General features: G+C 39.6%; 1 protein-coding gene across 1 annotated transcript; it reads left to right on the plus strand.

Annotated features, from left to right (window-relative positions):
* The first annotated feature begins 243 nt into the window (after nt 1-243).
* On the plus strand, nt 244-18508 carry LOC112046043 (AP-1 complex subunit beta-1). Its single transcript, XM_052883064.1, has 18 exons — nt 244-390; nt 505-675; nt 1012-1182; nt 4937-5134; nt 5593-5710; nt 5830-6020; nt 6406-6588; nt 7443-7625; nt 7952-8146; nt 8423-8515; nt 8864-8985; nt 9893-10083; nt 11180-11271; nt 12633-12749; nt 14285-14426; nt 15877-15994; nt 16942-17068; nt 17726-18508. Exons 2-18 carry the CDS (start codon nt 568-570, stop codon nt 18125-18127), a joined length of 2751 nt encoding a protein of 916 aa, XP_052739024.1. The 5' UTR covers nt 244-390; nt 505-567; the 3' UTR covers nt 18128-18508.
* The last annotated feature ends 81 nt before the right edge of the window (nt 18509-18589 follow it).

Raw genomic sequence — 18589 nt, forward strand, 5'->3', positions numbered from 1 at the left:
ATAATTAATTCTTAACCACTCCATGGGGACTGGCGGCAATTTTTTTTCATTAAAAGAAAATGTTTTATTCAATGTCTACATGTATGCTTTAAAAAATCTGAATCTGAGATGAAGACGTAATATTTTATGTATTAAATAAAGACTTTTGAAACATATTACAGCATATTATTTCTAAATCATTATGAATTTATATTTTTAGGTGGACATCTCAATAAAAAAGGCGATTTTAGGGTTTTTGACACAAGGGATAAATATTTTTTTTTAGTTGGTAACACTGATTTGCTGACAGCTCTGTTTACGCCCCTTCTGTCACGAAGAAGTAAACCTAACAATTTCCGAGTATAATTTTATTGGTTTTCGAATTTTATGGATAGTTCTTGGAGAAAAATAGTAAATATCGAAATATTATTTAAAAAATCATCAAGTGTATCATTTGCTTAGATTAAAATATCTTCCACACCTTTCCGATAGAAATATTACATTTTTGTTATTGATTTTTCGTAGAATACCGCAAAGTGAAACCTAGACGTAAGGAAGTCATTTAATATAGAAGAATAGTCTAACAAAATGACCGATTCAAAGTATTTCACTACTACAAAGAAAGGCGAAATATTTGAGCTGAAGTCTGAGCTCAACAGCGATAAAAAGGAGAAGAAAAAGGAAGCTGTCAAAAAGGTAAGGTTTTACAGTTACAATATTTAATATCATAACCACAGTAGGGAAGCTGTAATATACTCAGAGGCAAAATTGTCCGCCCACTTTAATATGACGCGAGTATATTAAAGTGGGCGGATAATTGTGATTCTGAGTAAGTTTATTTATTAGAATCAACCTATAACACAAACTACAGCAAAAGTTGTAGTTGCACCTAAATAATACTTTTTACATGTACATACACGTTACATGGAATTGGTTGTAGGTAATCTTTCAGCTGAATCACTGATTGTCTCTCAATGGAACTACTAAGGGAGATGCTGATTATGAATACAACTAAAAATATTATAATTTCAGGTGATAGCCTCTATGACAGTTGGCAAAGATGTGTCTGCACTCTTTCCAGATGTCGTAAATTGCATGCAAACTGATAATTTGGAACTCAAGAAATTGGTGTATTTATACCTGATGAATTATGCAAAATCACAACCCGACATGGCCATTATGGCTGTTAACACTTTTGTCAAGGTACGTAAGACATTGTATTTGCCACATCTACATTTAAGATTACCCCTAAGACAAACTTGTGTGTTTTGATAAATTTGGTTTCTTGCTTTTTTCTTAGCATATGCATGCAGTGACAAGGAATAGAATAACAAAGTGCAGCACTTCGTAGGGTTTCACATTGTCAGTGCTAATACAAATTGATTCAATTAAAATTATCTTGGGCAAGAAATTAACGCCTTATCTAAAGTTTTTGTTTTCATGATAATGTACAAATTTAATATAGGGTCTACCTACATTTAGATTAATATTTTTTTTGTATATTTAGTGTATTAATTGATTTGTGTGTTTGATGTGTTATATCATGCAAAAATATGTGATATTACAAAAGATACTAAACATTAGTACATTTAACTATTACTGTTATTTATTATGTGATATTATTTGCATAATAATTTATTGTTTTCCTTTATGATGACTAGTGATTTTATCGACAAGTTATATAACCAAGATGTAGATGTAGCTATCTGTGTGTGTGTGACTTGTCTTTTTTATCGTTTTAATGTCTACTGTACCATATTATGATGGGTGGAAGGATCTACCAACATACCAGCTTGTTAAGGTAAACGGTCCAAAAACAAAATCAGCTCATCCTCTTGTAGATTTACACATCAAAAAACTGAAATATATTTTATTAATCACAATGGATCCATTAGCAGATATTACAACTTTGTGTTATCACTCAGTGTTTATAAGACAATAGGTTGTTGGCTTTGCATGACATCAAGTAAAGGTTTGTTCAAATAAAACTGTGCAATGTTGGAAATTTAACCGGGTTGCGACCTGTCAAGATCCTGTCGTATAGGTTGTTAAATACTCAGGGGCGTAGCTACTGCCTACTTATTTAAAGTACTACTGCTATTTATTTAAAGCAAGCATTTTTGTTCATTTTGTGAGAAATCTTTACCCTTCATTAATTGGGCCTCCCAACTAATTTTGATATGGGGCGCCTCAAGGCACGCTATGCCACTGTAAATACTGCTAGACCTGTAAGCTTTATAGACAATTCGAGGCATTTTTCATTTACAATCTAGTGAGCCATCTACTTGGTCTGACAATTATAATTGCTATAAAAAGTAACCCACATTTATGAAGCCATATTCAAGGCCAAAGCATTACTGTACTCCTTTTTTTATTATATTTCATTGAGTGTTGTGGCCAAACATTGTGTTTTATTGTAAACTTGTCTTCTTGAAGCAGTAAAATTACTATGAGAATTCTGACATCACAATTCTAAAAATTCCTGATCTTGCACATAAATATTAGAATACTCCTTTCAACAATAAATCATATGCATGATATTCACTTTTCAGTGATCATTTCACTGAACACATTTTTATGTGTAAATCTACATATATAAACAGTTATAAATATATTTGGAAAAATATATAAAATTATATTAATATATTACTGATAAATTGATCCATGCCTCATTGATAGAAGCACATTGGCTAATGTTTATCCCATATTTTTGTACTGTAGAACCTTGCTAATCTAATATGCAGTTTTAGATCATACATCAAGTGTTATTGGTATAGCTTTAGTGTTATTAACTTGCTTTAATTAATTATCATGGCCATGAAAGTCCAATACAGTAAAATTTATAGGCAAACCACATAACATGAGTCCATACTTTATAGCGGTTCAGGAATGTGATGATAGAATGTAGTAGGTGCACATATTAAATCCGTTAAATCAATCAATCAATCGATCAATCAAATCTTTATTTACCTCAAATAAAATCAATCGAAAATAAATGATTATTTTCATATAACTTTTTTTCATACTTGGAGTTTGTACTTATTTTCTCTACCACCCGATGGACCCGGCACCTGCACAGTGAATCCAGGGAATGCTAAGATGTAGATGTTCTCAAGTAATCTTTTTAACATAAAAATGAAACCAACTTCAAAGATGTATTTTAATTTAGACAATCTGGAAGTATACTCTTTCAAACAAAAAAAGATCTTTTTAAATTGGTTAATAAATGACCAAATTATGTGGTAACAAACATTAAAAAAAAAACATTGAATTGGGAAACTCTTCCTTTTTTTGAAGTCGGTTAAAAAAATTATATGAACAATTAATATGTTGCATTATTATGGTAAAGAATCTTACATACATTACTTGTATACACATATTCAGAGGGACAGCAGGAAGTGACTTTACTTTCATCACGTTTCTAAGCAACTCGACTGAATTGAAGTCGCCAGGGTACCTAGCTGAAATACTACACTTTCCTGAAGAATAGTTTAAGATTCGCTTATTATTATTATTAACTTCCGGAAATTGAAGGCTAATCCACTCTTGTCCCATCTCGCTCCCCTCTCGTTTAAACCCTCAGCGCTGTATTGAAAAGACTCAGCTATGTGATGTGCTTAATAAACAAATGCTAATTAGTTATCAAAATTATTGACAATCAATTGTATATTTGTAAAATAAATACATCATTAATCATAAAAGCTTTGCTTGGGCATTGGCTGGTATATAAATAGTTTTCATCAATCATCTCAAAACCTCAGTTGTTTCTACACATGTTTTCACACAAGCTATTTATATGCAGATTTGAGGAATTACAGAAATGTTGATTACTCAACTCTGTAATGTGTCATGAAGTAAGCATGGCCATTTGAAAAAAAATTGGCACTTTGCCACAGATCACTTGCATTACACTACTTTTTGCCGTTTAATGCATTTACACACAGCAAATTGTCATGGAAAATAGGTCATGTTTTAAAAACCCATAAATTCAAGGACTGGCTGGCAAAGAAAACGGCATGATCATATTTGATCACATTTTTTGTTTGTCAAAGAAAATGTAAAACAATCAAATGTTACATTTTTCGATACTTACTAAAAACAATATGCTATGATTCTTTATTAAGATGAAATTACTAGATAGTTATTATGTTTTATATCAACCACATTTGTGAACATTACTTATGGAAAATGGTAATCTGTAATTCTCTCATCTGTAAATCTGGATGTAATTTTCCTTAGGTTGGCATAATAATTCCTAGAATTGAATATTATATCTAGTTAAAATTATCTCTTAGATTAGCTGACACCGCGCCTTCCTCGATAAAAGGGCTATCTAACACTGAAAGAATTTTTCAAATAGGACAAGTATTCCCTGAGCTTAGCACTTTCAAACAAACAAACTCTTCAGCTTTATAATATTAGTATAGATTTACTTTATTTTCGGAAGGGGAAGAAAGTACAATATGAATAATTTGTATTACATTTTCACTTGTATTTCCATACAGTTAATATTCCTTGAATACATACATTAGTCTGTTTTATAATCTTTCACATCTTTAGACCCGTTCCATGGCCCACAGCCATACATTCACCCATATCATTCACACACTTTAGTATTCTGTAAATTGATTTAGCAAGTTTCTACTGTATACTGCTTATAGTCAAATTGCTTCAGTAAAATTGATGTGTTGCTTCTTCATTTAAACTCTGACCATTTAGGGATTTTCAATTCTAAAGACTTTGCACTATAAATGTGTCACAAAGGTCCAAACTGAACTTTGAAATGTGGACTGAGCTTTATAGAGAATCATACAACAGATTCCTTACCTGCGCGGTACAGGGGTGCGGGGGTTAAATAACATTCTTTAATCACAATACTAATAATTGAAAATCTCTAAACCGGTCAGAGTATACATATCTAAAACCGCATAGTTCCAATAAGAACAAACGGCTGCAGGATTGCGAAGACTCGAACCCGTTGATTCGGGCGCTGGCAGTAAGGACGATGGGTTGCATACGCGTGGACAAGATAACGGAGTATCTGTGCGAACCGCTGCGGAAGTGCTTGAAGGACGAAGACCCGTACGTGAGGAAGACGGCCGCAGTGTGTGTAGCCAAGCTGTACGACATATCGCCGAGCATGGTGGAGGACCAGGTCAGCTTTTGTTCCCCTTTTTAGGATTAGAACATGGACATGGAACCTTAAATAGTTCAACGGTAAGAGCGGTTGGACTCATCACCTAGGGGTGGTAGTTCGACTCCTAATACAGTATTTCCTGACTAGTTGGAGGGTAATGGGAATATTGGTCATATTTAAAAGATATGGCAAATATTCTTTTTTTTTTTAAACCCTTGCCATGTATGTATCTGTCCGTCCGTGTTTAGCTCAGAGACTTAGTAGTAGAAAGCTTTAATTTAGTATGTACATTGATGACTTGCTGTGCATGATGTTTTGATTCAGAGATTATATGGCTTATTAAAGTTTTAAGTACTAAAATATTTCTTAAAACAACATTGTCTAAAAGTGCTGTTTCCAAGAGATAGGAGCAAAATTTTACTTTTATCTGATATTGCATTAAATAAAAAGCCTTTACCTTTTAAATAACTTTACAGGGATTCTTAGATCAACTAAAAGATCTATTGAGTGATTCCAACCCGATGGTGGTAGCTAACGCGGTGGCCGCGCTCTCTGAAATCAATGAAGCCAGCGTCTCAGGGCGACCACTTGTCGGTAAGTGATCTGTGGGGAGTTTCTCCTTACCCGAGCAAATTCTCGTGGAAAAGCATTTTATATTCTTTTGGGACTTAGCCTCTAGGGCAGTGAGTCAATATTTCAAATTGTATGTTCAGAAATGAACGCGCCCACAATCAACAAGCTGCTGACGGCTCTGAACGAGTGCACGGAGTGGGGGCAAGTGTTCATACTGGACGCGCTGTCCAATTACGCGCCGCGCGACTCGCGGGAGGCGCACTCCATCTGCGAGCGGATCACGCCGCGCCTGGCGCACGCCAACGCGGCTGTCGTGCTCTCCGCTGTGAAGGTAACCCTGTATGATGTATCAAAACTAAATGTCGGAGATGTTTTTTTTAGTATATTGGCTAGCCCTTGGCTGCACCTGATGGTAAGCGGAGATGCAACTAACGAAGAAACTTTTTTGCCGACAAGGTGCATCGTGTCCTAAAGGTATTCCATATCTTCCCATATATTAAACATATTAAGCTCTAAACATATCCTCTATAGCAGCTCACAGTTGTCAACATTTTAAATTAGGGCCTCTAATGGATTACTGGCGAAAATTATCGATAAGGTTGCAAATTAATAGCTTGATTCAACAATTGCCACAAGCGTTTTAAGACATATGCCATATTATCCAGTGTTGAATCTATTTGAATATTGACCGAATACAATCAATTGGGACTTTTTAGGTGCTCATGAAACTGATGGAGATGCTATCTGATGAGACGGAGCTGGTGAGCACGCTGTCACGCAAGCTGGCGCCGCCACTGGTGACACTGCTGAGCGCCGAGCCTGAGGTGCAGTACGTGGCCTTGAGGAACATCAACCTCGTGGTGCAGAAGAGGCCCGACATACTCAAACATGAAATGAAGGTGAGAAAAGACAGTTCAGTTTTATTACTTGAAGTTATTAAATTCTAATTTACTTGCTTAGTCTAAATCTGCCGTAAAACTGTTATGCAGCAATTTTAAATTTAGACCAGAAAAGCTTTTTGGGGCAAAAAAAAACAACAATCTGAATCATATTTTATTAACAACTAGCGGACGCCCGCGGTTTCGTCCGCGAAAGTCGATGTAAACTTTCTACTAACTAGGGGTAGTTCTACCCTACACTACCCTACCTCTACTCTACCCTACTCTACCCCTATCCTACCCCTACCATATCTCTACCCTACCCATTAAGGAAGCACACACGGACGCGCCTAAAAAATGGAGTAACTTCTCCCGTTTTCCCAAAATTTCCCTTTACTGCTCTGCTCCTATTGAAAGTAGCATGATGAAAAGTATACTATAACCTGCCCAGGAGTATAAAGAACAATTGTACCAAATTTCGTTAAAATACGTCGAGTAGTTTTTGTTTCTATAACGAACGTACAGACAGACAGTCGGACAAAAATTTTACTGATTGCATTTTTGGCATCAGTGTCGATCACTAATCAATCACCACCTGATAGTTATTTTGGAAATATATTTCATGTACAGAATTGACCTCTCTACAGATTTATTATAAGTAGACTAGGGGACACCGGTAACTACGTTTGCGTGAAATTCTGTTTGTTACAAAGCTTTGGCGATGTTTTTTTTTCGGATAAAAAATAGCCAATGTTTTTATCCAGGGAAACATTAATGTGTTTTCAGAGAAAGACTATCTCCATTCCAATTTCAGCGAAATCCACATAAGTTATAAAAAAAAATGGTATAATATTACCGTTTTCCATGTTCTGCAGGTCTTCTTCGTAAAATACAATGATCCGATCTACGTGAAGTTGGAGAAACTGGACATAATGATCCGGCTCGCGTCGCAGGCTAACATCGCACAGGTTTTGGGAGAACTCAAAGAATACGCCACCGAGGTCGACGTGGACTTTGTCAGGAAAGCCGTCCGCGCTATCGGCAGATGCGCTATTAAGGTATTTGGAACTTGTGCCAATAAAATGTTTTATGTTCATTACTTATCCTTTAGATACCATTGTTTTGATCACCTTACGAATGGTCGAGTAACCATTTATTTTGTCTGTTTGAATTATACGATCTAAGTTTAATAACATGTCCAAATTTGTAATTCCTTAAATTGTAATATGAATGGTCTACTTACGTCTACTAGATTAACTCTCTGCACGCCTAGCTAGATTGTTTTAAAAAAACCGAGATGTTATCGATAAAGCGATATGTAGACTTTACACTATATAGACATTTATATTGTGGCAAAACCAACCTGAAACAATTACATTTGTAGGTGGAACCATCGGCAGAGCGTTGTGTGTCGACACTACTAGAACTGATCCAGACGAAAGTGAACTATGTGGTGCAAGAAGCTATTGTGGTGATCAAGGATATCTTCCGCAAGTACCCCAACAAGTATGAGAGCATCATCAGCACTCTCTGCGAGAACCTCGACACTTTGGACGAACCTGAAGCTAGAGCCTCCATGGTGAGTGTAATCGATTTGGTACTATGGATTTTAGACTCTCTTCCCATGTTTAACTTATTATGCTTTTTAGTCTTGTGATTGAAAGGATTTTTGAAGTATATTGTATCTCGAAAAAATTTGCTAGGCTGAAATTTAGTTTATGTAAAATAGTAGTAGTATAATTTTGTAAAATATTTTTTCAAGGTCAACACAGTCTCTTGAAATATAGGTATATAATAATAATTACTATTGCCTTAATAAGAGACTATGAGTTTTATTAAATATGTTTTGTTTCAGGTCTGGATTGTAGGAGAGTACGCAGAGCGCATTGACAACGCAGACGAGTTACTGGACTCGTTCTTGGAAGGCTTCCATGACGAGAATGCGCAAGTACGAATCGTTTCAATAGCAAAGTTATTTATTTTTTTAAATAACGATTAGATTGATGATTCCATAACAGATTATAAAAATGTTATTAAGTAATTTAAACTATGCTAGAGAGTAGAGTTAGACGATGTGTAGTAAATAGGCATTGGTCAGGTGAGATTAAGGGACGGAGGGATCTAAACATAGGCTATGCTTATGGTGGCTTTCTGTCCTTAGCAGCACTTTAAGCGGCGTTTTGTGACCTGGATGGCCTAATCTTGTAGAACGACCTCAGCTGGTGATCTATGTGACAACAGCCAAATAGATCCAGGAGAAAGACAGAAGGGAACAAATCGAATATTTGTGTTTTAGGTGCAGCTGCAATTACTGACAGCGGTTGTGAAGTTGTTCCTGAAGCGGCCGGCAGACACGCAGGGGCTGGTGCAGCACGTGCTCAGCCTCGCCACGCAGGACTCCGACAACCCGGACTTGCGGTATGTGTCATGATGTGTCAGGTGCAGCCGCAGACACTGACGGCGCTGTTGAAGCTGTTCCTGAAGCGGCCGGCAGACACGCAGGGGCTGGTGCAGCACGTGCTCAGCCTCGCCACGCAGGACTCCGACAACCCGGACTTGCGGTATGTGTCATGATGTGTCAGGTGCAGCCGCAGACACTGACGGCGCTGTTGAAGCTGTTCCTGAAGCGGCCGGCAGACACGCAGGGGCTGGTGCAGCACGTGCTCAGGCTCGCCACGCAGGACTCCGACAACCCGGACTTGCGGTATGTGTCATGATGTGTCAGGTGCAGCCGCAGACACTGACGGCGGTGCTGAAGCTGTTCCTGAAGCGGCCGGCAGACACGCAGGGGCTGGTGCAGCACGTGCTCAGCCTCGCCACGCAGGACTCCGACAACCCGGACTTGCGGTATGTGTCATGATGTGTCAGGTGCAGCCGCAGACACTGACGGCGCTGTTGAAGCTGTTCCTGAAGCGGCCGGCAGACACGCAGGGGCTGGTGCAGCACGTGCTCAGCCTCGCCACGCAGGACTCCGACAACCCGGACTTGCGGTATGTGTCATGATGTGTCAGGTGCAGCCGCAGACACTGACGGCGCTGTTGAAGCTGTTCCTGAAGCGGCCGGCAGACACGCAGGGGCTGGTGCAGCACGTGCTCAGCCTCGCCACGCAGGACTCCGACAACCCGGACTTGCGGTATGTGTCATGATGTGTCAGGTGCAGCCGCAGGCACTGACGGCGGTGCTGAAGTTGTTGTTGAATACATTTCCTCTTTTGAGTGTCTCATTTTTCAAGCGCTTAGTAAGTAGTAAATACTGTTAGATTTGTTACTAAGCGCAAGCGAGCTTAGTAACACATCTAACAGTATTTAATATCATTGGTTCACAGTGACCGCGGCTTCATCTACTGGCGACTGCTCTCGACGGACCCGGCGGCCGCCAAGGAGGTGGTGCTGGCAGACAAGCCGCTCATCTCCGAAGAGACGGATCTGCTGGAGCCCACACTGCTGGACGAGCTCATCTGCCACATCAGCTCGCTCGCCTCCGTCTACCACAAGCCGCCCACCGCTTTCGTTGAAGGTATGGTTTTTCATGCCACTGTAATGTAAGGCTGCCAGTACACCGAAGCGGAGCGCGGCAGCGGAGCCGAGAAACGGAGAAATATTACCTTTTAAATTTTAAATTTCACTTGCGTGATTCCCGTTCCCGTATGAATACGGGGATAAAATATAGTCTATAGCCTTCCTCGATAGATGGGCTATATAACACTGAAAGAATTTTTTAAATCGGACCAGCTCGGCTCCCCTTAAGTGGACAAGGACTTGCGAGTTAGTTTGAAAATTCATATAAAACCGTTAAGCGGAGCGGAGAAACGGAGTGGGGTTAAATAAATTAAATTTAACATTTACTTATTTAACATGGTCTGCAACTCTGCTCCGCACCCTCGCTCCGATCCGGTGGGGAGACACAGTACGCAACTCCGCTCCCTCGCTCCGCTTTGGTGGACAGGAAGTCTAAAGGGAGCCATTGTAGAACGAGTGTTTACTGTGCAATGTGATGAAGCCGAAAATGAACGTATCATCATCTCCTTACCCTTATCCCACTTAAGTGGGGTCGGAAAAATATGTCAATCTTTTCCATTTGTCTCTATTACTCGTCAACTCATCATCCACTCCTTTTACACACATGTCCTCTTTCACACAATCCAACCATCTCTTCTTCGGCCTTCCTCTCCTCTTATGTCCTTCCACTTGCACATTCAACATTTTTCTAGTAATATGACTTTCCTCTCTACGCATTACATGTCCATACCAAGCTAACCTTCTACTCCTCAATTTTTCTGTCACTGGCGCCACCTTCAGACTTCCTCTTATATACTCATTCCTTATTTTATCTATTCTTGTCACACCACACATCCATCTCAACATACGCATTTCGTTCACATGCATTCGTTTACTATCCGTCCCTTTCACCGCCCAACATTCTGATCCATACAGCACGACAGGTCTTACAACCGTTTTGTATATTTTACGCTTAAGTCCGAAAATGAACGTATAATAAATAATAAAATATTACTCACATTATATTATACAGGGTGCTTGGGAGTATAGTGTATTATTTATAACAAATATGCGTATATGTATGTGTGTGTATGTGTGTGTGTGTGTGCGTGCAGGTCGCGGCGCGGGCGTGCGCAAGTCGCTGCCGGCGCGCGGCGCGGTGAGCGACGAGCCGCAGTCGCAGCAGCCCACCGTCATACCCAACCAGGTCAGCACTACTAGCCACTTGAACGCCCATGACATCGGATCTCAGACTAAATACATAAGGACTAGTATCGCACCCAAATTCAGGAACAAAATTTTCTGCCATTTTCTAAATAAAACGAGCTTAGATTTCATACATATCTTATACTAAACTAGCAGTTTTTGTTCGTTTTTTACACAATATAACTATACAAAAAGGTATTTTTACGGGTTTTTAACCGACGGACACGATTGTAAACTATGAAACATCGATTCTTTAGAGACAGTGTTTATAATCGTATAAGATCGTTGATCATATACTTTGACAGAAAAATAATGTCGTGTGAGGCAGGTCTTTATGTAATTAGTCTGAGTATCGGATAGAAGCAGGCGTTACTTTGCGGAAGTTCATCATGATTATATAATGATTTATTTAATTTTGCTATCATCCGTGAAAAGTCGACGAACCCATGCGACAACGAGGCAAGGTCCGACAAAATACTCTCTCAAAATACGTAAATATTTAAATGTAAATTTAAATATTATATTTATTTAATTATTTATATATATAATTACATATAATGTATTGCACCTTCCCGCTCTTTTTTTGCAAGTTCTCTCGTCAGGGGTTGCCTGGTAGAGATTACTTTTAGTAATAAGGCCGCCTTTGCATACTAAGTTTAATTTATCTTTTTATTGTTTTAATTTATAATTGTATTTTTGTGTGCAATAAAGTATTTTTTCTTCTTCTTCTTCTACTCTCTACGTACGTTTCACCCCGAAACCGGAGCATCCTTAGGAGATGTTCACTCTACAACGTGCAATTACACGTTGTAGAGTGAACATCTCCTGAGGTTCGTCGACTTTTCGCGGATGATAGCAAAATAAATAAATCATTATATGCCCATGATATCAACCAGATATATAGACAAACGCCCCGATAAGCCGCGCCCTACAAAAATCGCCAAAAATCCGCAAAAATGACTAAATTTCGACAGATGCCGACCTACTAAAAACGATACGACGACTCAAGTTTCGCACGTATTTGGAAATAATCGTGCAGGGGAGAAAATAGAAAATAACTTTACCGTTAAACATCAAAGTAATTGTTAACTAATATTTTTGTCAAACGCTCCGTTTGTAAGGGAATTGTTAAAGTGACGTCATGAAACAGTTGAAATATAGACCATCATAGCCGACAGGCGTTTTGACTCGTATTGTTTAAAACATATTTAAAAACTTAAATTAAAAATTTAAAAAAAAAAAAAAAAATTGAGACATGGTCAATTTTTTTTTTTTTTTTAATACGGTAGAACGCTACTGAACTATTTAATACCATTTAAAAAAGTGACTAGCCTATTACAAAGTGAGGGTATAACATTACAGGGTATAGGTCAGGACTCGCTGATCGGAGACCTGTTGTCTATGGACATCGGCGGGCCGCCCGCGCCCGCCGCGCCCGCCTCCAACCTCGACCTGCTGGCGGGCGGACTGGATGTACTGGTAATTACATCATCATCATCATCATCATCATCATCGTCATCGTCATCGTCATCGTCATCGTCATCGTCATCGTCATCGTCATCGTCATCGTCATCGTCATCGTCATCATCATAATCATCATCATCATCATCATCATTATAATTATCATCATCATCATCATCATTATAATTATCATCATAATCATCATCATCATCATCATCATTATAATTTTCATCATCATCATCATCATCATCATCATCATCATCATCATCATCATCATCATCATCATCATCATCATCATCATCATCATCATCGTCATCGTCATCGTCATGGTCATCCTCATGGTCATCGTCATGGTCATCGTCATCGTCATCGTCATCGTCATCGTCATCGTCATCGTCATCGTCATCGTCATCGTCATCGTCATCGTCATCGTCATCGTCATCATCATCATCATCATCATCATCATCATCATCATCATCTTCATCATCATTATCATCATCATCATCATCATCATCATCGTCATCATCATCATCATCATCATCATCATCATCATCATCATCATCATCATCATCATCATCATCATCATCATATCAGCCGATGGACGTCCACTCCAGGACATAGGCCTTTTGTAGGGACTTCCAAACATCACGATACTGAGCCGCCTGCATCCAGCGAATCCCTGCGACTCGCTTGATGTCGTCAGTCCACCTGGTGGGAGGTCGACCAACACCTCGCTAACTAGTGCGGGGTCGCCATTTTGGTAATTACATACGCTTTATATGTCACGTGTCTCAAACGGTGAAGGAAAAACATCGTGAGGAAACCTGCATACCAGAGAATTTTCTTGAATACGTGTGTGAAGTCTGCCTATCCGCATTGGGTCAGCATGGTGGACTATATATTCTGAGAGAAGACTCGAGCTCAGCAGTGAGCCGAATATGGGTTGATAATGATAATGATGTATGAAAGAAAAACGCCCACACAAACAATATACTGCCCTGCGCGTGTTAATTTGAGGCTTTAAACGTTAAGCCTCGTGCCTGTCATTTTGACATTTGAATTTGGCATTTTACTCTTATCTTCTACTAGCTGACGCCGCGCGGTTTCACCCGCGTGGTTCCTGTTCCCGTATGAATACGGGGATAATATATAGTCTATAGGCTTCCTCGATAAATGGACTTGCCAACACTGAAAGAATTTTTCAAATCGGACTAGTAATTCCTGAGATTAGCGCGTTCAAACAAACAAACAAACTTTTCAGCTTTATAATATTCGTATAGATTTTACCTGTATCCAGTATTTTTTTTTAATCATCCTTAAATTCTGTTGTTGCAAAAAGTTGACGTAGCGTTCAACCAACAAGTACCACTAAACTGTAACACTATAGCTTGGAAAATTCGTTCGTAACACTCCCGACGGTCCGCGCGGGTTAGGGGGCGTGTAGTGATGAATGAAAAACCTCACACCACCTCGCTTCCCCGCACGCACGATTTCACACCCGCGCAGTCTCTACGAACTTGCCAAGTTGTATACTGACACTGCCATATCCACAGTTGGGTGGCGGGCCCGAGCCGGCGGCGGGCGGCGTGGCGGGCGCCAGCACCACCGGACTGCTGGGCGACATATTCGGCGCCGCGCCTCCGCCCTCCTACGTGCCGCCCAAGCAGTGCTGGCTGCCCGCTGACAAAGGGAAAGGTAAACGGAAACGGAAAGGTTGACGGCCTCTGGAAGTCCTGGTTTCGGATCCCCGGCTGGGCCTTTTTTTTTTTTTATTCTTTACAAGTTAGCCCTTGACTACAATTTCACCTGATGGTAAGTGATGATGCAGTCTAAGATGGAAGCGGGCTAACTTGTTAGGAGGTGGATGAAAATCCACACCCCTGTCGGTTTCTACACGGCATCGTACCGGAACGCTAAATCGCTTGGCGGTACGTCTTTGCAAGTAGGGTGGTAACTAGCCACGGCCGAAGCCTCCCACCAGCCAGACCTGGACAAATTAAGAAAATCTCAATCTGCCCAGCCGGGGATCGAACCCAGGACCTCCGTTTTGTGAATCCACTGCGCAAACCACTGCGTCACGGAGGCCGTCAAAAAAAAAGGTGGGCTGGTTGAAGTTTTACTTGATTGGTCCAGGTCTGGCTGGTGGAAAACTTCAGCCGTGGCTAGTTACCGTAGCAGCGTTTGCCGGTACCGCCAAGTGATTTAGCGTTCCGGTACGAGCTGTGATGTTATGTTCATCCAACTCCTAATAAGTTATCCCGCTTGCATCTTAGATTGCATCACCACTTACCATCAGGTGAGATTGTAGTCACAGGCTAACTTGCAAAGAATAAAATCGATCCTCAGTCATGAGGGACCGACTGAAGACAACTGACAATGTATGATTTTTACGTAAAAGGAGATGGTCCAAAATTGTATGGAGCCCTGGATCAGTCATTGTACCCTGGTGGAAATAAAAGAAAATATTTTTGATTATACAAACCTACGAATTTACTTTAATTTTTTCGAAATAATATTCGTTATCTCCCAAGAAATGCAACACTAATAAGGGTAATAATGGCGGATCGATGACGTTTTCAATGCAGTAATCGATTTGACTTGACGTTTGCTGTCAATTGTCATAGTTGCTCTAAGGGCGCCATCTTGATGTAACTCAAAAACTTGAGTTTTAATTCTATTTATTTCTTTTTATTTAATTACATTTATTCACTTTAATAAATTTTAATGAGATCCTTGTATTTTTTAAATTTTAATGATACGGGGTACTACAAGAGTGGACCTGAAATGCACCATCTCCTTTCGTAAAGATTCAAATGAAATCAAATCAAATCAAAATTCATTTATTTCAAGTAGTCAATTTACAAGCACTTTTGACACGTCAGTTGACTATTTGTAAAGATTCTACCACCGGTTCGGAAGGCAGGTTCTGCTGAGAAGATACCGGCAAGAAACTCAACAGTTGCTCTTTTGAAAAAGTCATACAGTATTATAATTTACAATTGATAACAATTACTGTTTACATTTCTTATAGTTTTACTTCCCGTGTGAAGGTGGAAGCTGATCCAACGGCCTCCAAGCATCTTTATCATTAAGGAACTCATCAATGTTGTAGTACCCTCGACTATTCGACGATCTCCTTATACAGGTTTGGAGATCTGGGGCACATTCACGCGACAGAACGGCCAGCTGCGCATGGACATGACGTTCTCCAACAAGGCGATGCAGGCCATGAGCGGGTTCGCCATACAACTCAACAAGAACAGGTAACTGACTGTTTGCAGATCTGACCAAAATCACGCCATTTTAGAATTTAAACTATCGTGATTGTTATTCATAATAATTGATTATGAAACACGGCTAAAACTCACGTGATATTAGGTCGGAGTATGCCCGACTAGTTTCGAACCCATACGGGGCCTTTAGTCATGAGCTGGTTTTATTATTAAGAATTTTCAAGTCTTTTTGAAATTTCTCTAATTTTCGTATGCTCATTGTTTTCTTGAAAAAGCATTTAATAACTCAGCGGAAACTGACTTGTTGATGGTATATTTAATAGAACTAGGTAGTTATGTTTTTTCAGTTCTTCGTGATTTTGTTTTTCTCAGGCTTGATAGTTGATTTTATTATTCTCGGGCATTGTTATATTTTAGTTTTTGTTTGTTTAATTGTGGATTTTTGTTTTTAATATGTCGTTTGCGCATGTGTTGTCAACCTTTTGAAGGCTCCCACTGAAAACCAGCACGGTCGTTCCCTCGCTCTAGGGTTGCCAACGTTTTTTTACAAGAAATAAAGTATATCTCGCTCTTTATTTTCAAAAATGCAACCATTCCATCAGTATTTTCTGACGTTGTCTTGTTCAACTATCGTCAGTAAGCCGACTTTACAGACAACCGTTTTTTTTATTGTCTGTAATTCGTTTTTTTTTTAGCTTATCTGTACCTTAGCTTATTTTTAAGTTTTTCTGAATAAATGAAAATATATATATTTTTTTTAATAAGAAATAAACTATATCTCGTTCTTTCTTTTCAAAAATGCAACCATTTCATCCTTTGACACCTATCTATGTATCTAAGATTCCATCAATATTTTCTGACGTTGTCTTGACAACCGATTTTTTTTTTATTGTCTGTAATTTGTTTTTTTTTAGCTTAGCTTATCTATACCTTAGCTAGGTTTTTCTGAATAAATGAAAATATATTTTTTTTCTTAGTTTCGGCGTGTACCCAGCGGGCGCGCTGTCGGTGGGCGCGCTGGCGGCGGGCGCGCGCGCGGACGCGTCACTGCCGCTGGCGGTGGGCGGGCCCGTGCAGCGCATGGACCCGCTCAACAACCTGCAGGTGACTGACGTGTATATGTGTATCACTATGAGGCTTATCAAGCCTCACTATGAGGCTTATTAAGCCTCATGAGTCTCGCTACGATCGGCAATGTTTTCCAATACACTCAAGATGCGACGCGGGCACGTCATACATATCTCGTAAAGATAAAATGACATTGACTGGCTTGTCTTATTTTTTTTTTAAGAATATTTGCCATATGTATTACATATGACCAATATTCCCATTCCCCTCCAACTAGTCGGGAATAACTGTGCTAGGAGCGGGTACGACAATAGACCAACGAGGCGGAGATCGAACCACCACCCTTCGGTGATGAGTCCGACCGCTCTTACCGTTGAGCTATTGAGGCTGTATTAATGTGGGGGACGGAATACGACTGGAGATCATATAAAACTCGTAAGCGGAGCGGGGAAACGGAGCGGGGTTAAATAAATTAAATTTGAAATTTATCTATTTAACATAGTCTGCAACTCCCCTCCTCTCCAGTAGACAGACACAGTACGCTACTCCGCTACGCAGTAGTCCGTTTCTCCGCCAGGTTCCGCTCTGGTGGACAGGCACTAGGCAGCCTTATAAGTTTAACACTTAACTTAATAACTTTAATTCTATTATACATATTTAATATTATTTATTAATACGTTTTCGCGTCACCAGGTGGCCGTAAAGAACAACATCGACGTGTTCTACTTCGCGTGTCTCATCCCCGCGCACGTGCTATTTACCGACGACGGACAACTCGACAAGCGCGTGTTCCTCACCACGTGGAAGGAGATCCCCGCCGCCAACGAAGTGCAGCACACCATACAGAACGTGATCGGCACGGCGGACACCATCGCGCAGAAGATGACCCTTAACAACATTTACACCATCGCGAAACGCAACGTCGAAGGCCAAGACATGCTGTACCAGTCGCTGAAGCTCACCAACAATATATGGGTGCTTCTAGAGCTGAAGCTGCAGCCTGGCAACCCTGAAGCTACCTTGAGTCTGAAGTCACGCACTGTGGAGGTTGCGAGTTGCATATTCCAAGCGTACGAAGCGATTATTAAGTCGTAATCTCCCAATGGTTTTACATCGAATACACAGCTGAAAGCGAACCTTGTTTAAAAATGTCAAAGTAAAATATACCTTAATATATGCTTGTTTTAAGGTTTAAATTCGACTAATACTATCCTATTTAGAAGATTGATAATCTTTCGCTATGTACTCGATGCGTTGTATGTATATGTTGGTCTAAGATCATGTTTATAGAAGTATTCTTATATAAGTTATTATGAAAGACTATATGACTGTAAATTGCGCTAGTTGTATGAACGAGAGTAGACTGTGTATGGCGTTACACCGTTACGTGGCGTATATTTTATTTCGTCGCTCCATGAAATTTTCACTATTATTATAAAGTTAAAATGTATTTTAAATAAATTTATGTTAATCATTTGGAGTTGTTTCACTTTTCTCAAACACCTGACCAATAAATGATTAATAGTACACCATCAATTCACAAGGAACATTCCATAA

The sequence above is a fragment of the Bicyclus anynana genome, chromosome 8 (assembly GCF_947172395.1).
Source record: "Bicyclus anynana chromosome 8, ilBicAnyn1.1, whole genome shotgun sequence".
Lineage (NCBI taxonomy): Eukaryota > Metazoa > Arthropoda > Insecta > Lepidoptera > Nymphalidae > Bicyclus > Bicyclus anynana.

What these genes read in the sequence shown, in the direction of transcription:
- LOC112046043 (XM_052883064.1), top strand. Translation starts at nt 568, where the DNA reads ATGACCGATTCAAAGTATTTCACTACTACAAAGAAAGGCGAAATATTT. An exon ending in TCGGCAGATGCGCTATTAAG is followed by an intron (nt 7,626 to 7,951) that starts GTATTTGGAACT and finishes TTACATTTGTAG; the next exon opens with GTGGAACCATCGGCAGAGCG. An exon ending in CGGGCGGACTGGATGTACTG is followed by an intron (nt 12,750 to 14,284) that starts GTAATTACATCA and finishes CCATATCCACAG; the next exon opens with TTGGGTGGCGGGCCCGAGCC.